The sequence below is a fragment of the Copadichromis virginalis genome, linkage group LG15 (genome assembly GCF_057382275.1).
Source record: "Copadichromis virginalis isolate Kocher_CV1m ecotype Utaka linkage group LG15, C_Virginalis_male_GT1.1, whole genome shotgun sequence".
Taxonomy (NCBI): Eukaryota; Metazoa; Chordata; class Actinopteri; order Cichliformes; family Cichlidae; genus Copadichromis; species Copadichromis virginalis.
This window is the reverse complement of record NC_140632.1, coordinates 23,947,241-23,954,040: the sequence shown is the minus strand read 5'-3', so window position 1 is coordinate 23,954,040 and position 6,800 is coordinate 23,947,241. Positions and strand designations below refer to the sequence as shown.

The window sequence follows — 6,800 nt, the reverse complement described above, 5'->3', positions numbered from 1 at the left end:
AGTGTCTTTTCCACTCCCGCATGTGCCGCTGCCTCGTGATACTTCTCCCACACCTCCTTGTGTCTCTCTGCAGGACATAGAATCTGAAGGTACATTTCGTTAGTGTTAGGGTCCCTTAGTATTTAGTATTTATTTATTTATTGTCATTGTCAAGAACAATGAAATTGCGTTTGGGGCTTCCATACAACCCAAAAAAAAGAAGAAAATAATAAATACCCCTTAAAACCCAAGTGTACATATTTAACCCAGTGTGACTCCAATGCAATAAGACAATCCTTAGCATTAATGTTCGTAGAAATTCAGACAAAGACCTGAGAAACATGACAAAATACAACAATGCAACCCATTCAATATTATTGTACTGTGAGATATGATATCAGATATGATAGTTATCTATTTAAGAAAGAGGGGGGGGGGGGGGGGGGGGGCAGGAGGGGGAAGAGAATAAAGATATGATGCACCAATGCAGACCAGTTCATTGCTATTAAGAAGTTGGATATGGTTATTGTCCGTGAGAGGGGGGCAGAGAGTTCAGGAGCCTCACAGCCTGTGGATACAGGCTGTTGGCCAGTCTAGATGTTCTGGCCTGTATAGACCTGTACCTTCTCCCTGAGGGCAGCAGATGGAAAAGGTGGCGCGCAGGGTGATGTTACCTCTCTGCACAGCGTATCCTCGCAAACCTGCAGCCTTCTCCATTGCTGTAATAACTTCTGTACAGGGCTAGGTAGGGATCTCCTCGTTGGTGCATCAGGGGGGATTCCCTGTTCCACATACTCCCTCAGGATGAGCAGATCCATGTCCTTTTCTTGAGCCTCCTTCCAGTCATTCATCTGCGGCACCAGCCCCTGTGCATCCCGACGTGGAGCACTCGTGGTGTTTATGTAAGCTGTTTGACAGTCTGTGGGAAATCTAGAGAGAGCATCAGCATTAGCATTCTCTTTTCCAGCCCTGTACTTAACCTCGAAGTCAAAGGATGCCAGCTGTGCCACCCAGCGTTGCTCTGTTGCCCCAAGTCTAGCATTCTGTAAGTGGGCCACAGGATTGTTGTCGGTATACACGACAAACTTGGCACCTGTCAAGTAATCCTTGAACTTCTCAGTAATGGCCCATTTTAGAGCTAAAAGTTCCAGTTTGAAGGAACTATAGTTTTTGTCATTTCGTTCGGTGGGGTGTAGGCTCCTGCTGGCATATGCAATCACCCGTTCCTTGCCATCTTGCACCTGAGCTAACACAGCACCTAAGCCTTGATTGCTGGCATCAGTATAAAGTGCAAAGGGCTCCAGGAAATCTGCATAAGCCAAAATAGGGGGCTCGGTCAGAGCACATTTCAAGCTGTCAAAGGCTTCCTGACATTCAGCAGACCACTGGACCTGCATGCTTGACCTGCTAGAAATTCCCACGAGCAGAGCATTTAAAGGTCTAGCCAACCTAGCAAACCCTGGGACAAATCGCCTGTAATAACCTGCCAGGCCAAGGAAAGCTCTGACCTGACGGGTGGTCGAGGGAACAGGCCAGGTCTGGACAGCTTGGATTTTCTCAGGGTCCGGTCTTACCCCTTGTTGGTCGACAAGATGCCCCAGGAACTTCACCTGACAGTGGAACAGCTTACATTTGTCCAGCCTCAGCTTCAGACCATGTTGCCACAGCTTCTGCAGGACATTCTCCAATTGCTGTAGATGAGTAGAGAAGTCAGGTGAGTAGATTATTATATCATCCAGATATACCAAAACAGATTCAGAAAGGTGACTACTTAGACACCGCTGCATCAGGCGCTGGAAGGTGGCAGGGGCATTACAGAGTCCAAAAGGCATGCGATCAAACTCAAACAAACCCAGAGGAGTGGTAAATGCAGTTTTCTCCCGATCCTTAGGATCCATTTCCACTTGCCAGTATCCACTGGCAAGATCCAGTGTGGAAAACCACTCAGCTCTGGTCAGACATGTTAAAGTCTCTTCAATTCGGGGGAGCGGGAACGCATCTTTATGAGTTACTGCGTTTAATTTTCTGTAGTCTACACAAAATCGCCAACTGCCGTCCTTTTTCCTCACCAACACAATGGGGGCTGCCCAGGGACTGCTACTCTCCCGAATGACACCTTTTTTCAGCATATCTGCTAGAAGTATCTTAATCTCTTTGTACATCAGTGGTGGTAAAGGGCGATATTTTTGTTTAATGGGTGGTGTATCACCTGTGTGGATCTGGTGTTGGACCAAATCAGTTCTTCCGTAATCCTCCTCGTTCACAGCAAACACCTTTCGCCACCTCTGCAGCAGGGTCTGGAGCTCGACCTTCTGCTGGGGGGTCAAGTCTATGCCGTTAAGCAGTTGACTCACCTCCTCTTCAGGGATCGCAGGCTCTTCGGGCCCAGCTGCTTCAACTACGCCCACCTCGATCACACCATCGGATCCCATTGTCAGGCTAAGATCACTGTCCATCTCCACGTCCGACTCCTCCACCTGGTACAACTGGCCCATCTTCTGGTAGCGTCCTATAGTCACTTCGTATGGATTAGGGTTACAGACCCGGATAGGGAGCCTCCCTCCTTTGACTACTGACAGGGTTCGGGCTACCCCCCAGGGTCCAGCATCAGGTAAGGCCTCCACTAGTGCCAAGCGTTCTGTCCCACCCTTACCTTTACACGTCCGGCCCCAGACCATCACTTCACAGTTCGGGGGCACCTTGACTCCTCTGCGGCTAGCAGGTCGAACATAGCCTAGAAAGCCATCAGTCTTGGTGGTAGCAGTCTGTTGACAGACGGCAAACGCCTCTTTCCATGCTCTGCGGGACTTCAGCTTTTGAGGATGAAAAGCAGACTTGCCTTCGGCAAAAACATCATCCCAGCATGCACTAATAACATTCATACCAATAATTAAAGGGTGCGTGGAACAGTCATTTCTCACAACCATAACCCCTTTTCCTGGTATCTCCACCCCTTCTACCTCAAAATCCATGACCGCATAGCCTGAGTATGGTATCTCAAGTCCATTGGCTGCCTTTAAGGCGAACAACAGGGGTGTGTCAGTTTTATTCACTTCAGGGAAATGGAGATCCATTACCTGCTGTTGCACTAGTGTAACCTGAGAGCCTGTGTCTAATAATCCCGTCATCTTGACCCCTCCCATACACACCTCAATGAGTGGACATTCTCCCACAAAAGCTGTACTGGCCCCCTGATTGTTTGAATAGTCCCTTGTCCCCACCGCCTGGGCCTCGGCAGCGGGGTTTATTAGTTTAAAGGTGGTTGTTGGTCTAGTGTGCTCTGACAGAATCTGGCAATATGCCCAGCTTGATTACAACGATGGCAAATGGGTTCTCCCTCTCGGGTCCAGTTATTAGCATATCCAGAACGTTTTGGCTTAAACCTTGATTTATTAAAAGCTGAGCCGGCTGGGCTTTGCTGTGGCAAGAGCGGTTTAATTTCATTAACAACATCTTTGACGAGATCTCGCATTTGACCCTTGACATCCTCCATAATTTCTTTTTTAAATGTCTCTTTCCAGTCTGGTTCATAAGGTGGCTTAACACACCTGGACTCACCCACTGCCAAGCACGTAGTTTGCAATCCCTGGTGTCCCAACTGTTCCTCCTCTAGGAGCAACGCCTCCCGATGGACTGTTGCAAAATCCTCTTCTGGATGGTGACGCACGTAGGCTCGCAGGGTTTGTGACAACGGGCCCTCCCGCAGGCCCAACAGCATCTGTTCCTGTAAACACTTTTCAGTAGGTGCTTGATTTGGATTGCGCTGTTGTAGCCTGCAGTGCAACTCCCTCAACCTTAAGGTAAAAGATTTTACCGACTCATTTTGTTTTTGTATACAGCTAAAAAACTGCGACCTCAAAACCGCTAGGGAGTTATTGTCACCATATAGAGAATCTAGATATGCGAATATTTTCCTAATCTGGTCTTTTTCTTCTAACACGCTTACTTGACGCTTTGCCTCACCGCTTAAAGCCCCAATTAAAATTTCTACTTTCCGGGCCTCAGCTATTTCTTGAGCATTCAATAAACCTTGTATTTGTTCTTTCCAATCTCCATATGAAACATCTGCTTCAGGACCCTTATATTTTGGTACCCAAGGGGCACCCGGATACACCGGCATCATCATCTCTATATCTGCACTCCAGGTGCGGAACACTGCTCCCCAAACTTGTATCCTGTCGACAAACGCCAAAATTATGTAGCCGCTAAACTGGTGGAACTAAATCTTCACCACCACGCCTATACAAGCAGAAAGGGGAGTGAGTGGGTCAGAGCTCAGAGGACAGAAATTTAGCTGGCTTCAAACACACCATTTATTTTCAGGATAAAACACAGTCAGAACCCCAAATACAAGCTAAAATCCCCGTATACAATAAAAATAGTGTTTACAACCCGCTAAAAACCCTGCCGGCAGGAATGATTAAACGCTAAAAACACAAAGCTAAATGAATGTTTTTCCCTATACTAAAAACTCCCCCCCCAGGGTCCTAATTCTCCCAGTCCCGCAACACACGGGCAAATTCTCCTGAGCTGAGAGAGACAGGAGAGGAACTCCTCTTCCGGGATGTGGACTCTCGCCAGCAGAAGACCAGGGAGGAGGCTCCTATCTCCACCTGACTGTGCGCAATCGTGCAGTCCAGCTACTCTCCACCTCCGCGCACGGCCTCCCTCGTAGCTCCGCCAGATGCAGGCAGAGGCGTACCCCTGCCCTACTGTGGATTTCACGCGTCGCCTCCCACGGTCGCTATTCTGTCCGTCGGGACTGGATCGCCGGGTTGTGCTGGCCGATCGCCGAATGTCTCGTGGCGCCCCACAGTCAGGCCAGAGGTCCTTCTTCTCATATGCTGGCTTGCACACGTTTTGTTTTCCAGCTCTCCACTTTTCGTGTGTCTCTCTCTTTTTAGTCTTTGCGCTCACTATCTCCCTTAAGTCAGTTTGGTGGCTGATAGGCCACCTCGGGGAACGCCCCCACCTCACAGGTGCCTACAATTGTCCGCTTAATCCACAGTGGAATAATAAAAAACATATTGTTCAATCAACACTAAACACACACTATAAATATGGAGATAAAATCATGCAATAGGAATATCAATAAACAAACATGCAATATCACTATTACAATAAAATCATGCAAATAAAATCGACACCCTGTACCAACACAGTCTGATCCAAAACAAAATATAAAAACACAATTTTCCACTGTGTGACATTAATAAGTTTGAAACCACCACTCAACCCATTTGAGTTCAGATATATACACTTAAAAGGGCAGGTGCAACAAGCCAAAAATAAAATTAATAATAATGTTGTCCCCTGTTGAAGAAATAGACAAATCTACAGAGGCACAAGAGGCCAGGTCCAGCTCCATAGAGCGAAGACTAACAGAAAAGGGGCAGGAGATGCATGAACAGGAAGCCAAGAAAAATGAAAGGTCATTTAGCAAGGCATATGAGTCCTGGAAGGAGTTAGCAAGAGGAGTTAGAACAAAGCTGAAAGGTTTCTGCTCAAACGAAGACCTTGTTAGAACACAAACGGACATTAAGGCTAAAGAAGTATTAATGCATGAACTGTATGAGCCTATCCGACGTAATCATACTTCTACTCCAGATGTTGTCAAGAAAATGCGTGTGTTGCCCTAACAACAGAAATTTGTGATCTCATTAGTAAACGACTAGAAGATATAGATAAGACTTTTAATGACAGGCTCGAGAAGGAGCGTGTAAGGATGATATTAAGTAAGGAGGAGTATGGATCTGTTTTTGGGAAAACAGAAACAGTTATTTCAGAGCATTCAAAGGGCTCAGATTCATACTCTGGAGCCACCTCTACGACTTCTAGCAAACGTGTGGATGCCGAAGCTGACCTTGCAGCTAAACTAGAACAGGCGAAGGCAATGCAACGAATACATGAACAGCAAGCCAAGTTGAGTAGCTTAGAGCATGAGTGGAAAATCAAGGAAGCACAAATGATTGCAGAAATGACAGCAAAGCTAGAGGAAGAGAGAACTAAACTGCAACAGCTACAGGCAGAAAACGAGGTAAAAGTAGCAGCAGCCAGAGTGAGAGCTTACAACAACTACGATGGATTGGAAAGCCTTAAGTATGAAGCAGATGACAAATCACAACTTGATAGCCAAATCATTGAATCTCAGAATCCATTGAATCCACAGGCTGAATCATTTCGACCTCAGTGTGCACCACCTGAGATTTTGCAAAAGCAACAGGAGGTCAGCTTAACACAGGAGCTTGCAAGCTTGTTCGTCTCCAACCGTCTGCCTGCACCTGAACCCACAGTGTTCACTGGTAACCCTTTAAAGTTTATACACTGGAAGATATCCTTTATGGCATTGATTGGCCACAAACCCCTCCCCGCAGGAGAAAAAATGTTGTACTTGAAAAGTTATCTTGCAGGTGAGGCACGGAAGGCGGTCGAAGGATTCTTCTATCGAAACTCAGAAGATGCATATCAGGGTGCCTGGGAGATTCTTCAGGAGAGGTATGGAAGTTAATTTGTCGTCCAAAAGGCTTTCAGGGATAAACTGATGAAATGGCCAAAAATAGCTCCCAATGACCCAGTAGCCCTCAGAGAGTTTTCAGATTTCCTTCAAAGTTGTGCCGAGGCCATCCCTCATGTTAAAGGGCTGTGAAGAAAATCATAAACTTCTCAAAAAACTACCCGAATGGCTGGTACGCAGATGGGGTCGCGTTGTTGTGGATGAACTAGACAGATGTCAAGAGTATCCACCATTTGCTCATTTCACCAGATTTCTACAAAGGGAAGCTAGAATAGCCTGCAACCCCATTGCTTCTCCCTTCTTATTG

The 6,800-nt window shown here is 46.8% G+C and overlaps 1 protein-coding gene across 1 annotated transcript; it reads right to left on the bottom strand.

The window, feature by feature from the left end:
* Positions 1-295: 295 nt before the first annotated feature.
* LOC146692516 (uncharacterized) lies at positions 296-5,993 on the bottom strand. The gene is made up of 2 exons (XM_085432622.1): positions 2,334-5,993; positions 296-1,670 (listed from the first exon to the last, which is right to left on the bottom strand). Exons 1-2 carry the CDS (start codon positions 3,120-3,122, stop codon positions 573-575), a joined length of 1,887 nt encoding a protein of 628 aa, XP_085288748.1. The 5' UTR covers positions 3,123-5,993; the 3' UTR covers positions 296-572.
* Positions 5,994-6,800: the final 807 nt, after the last annotated feature.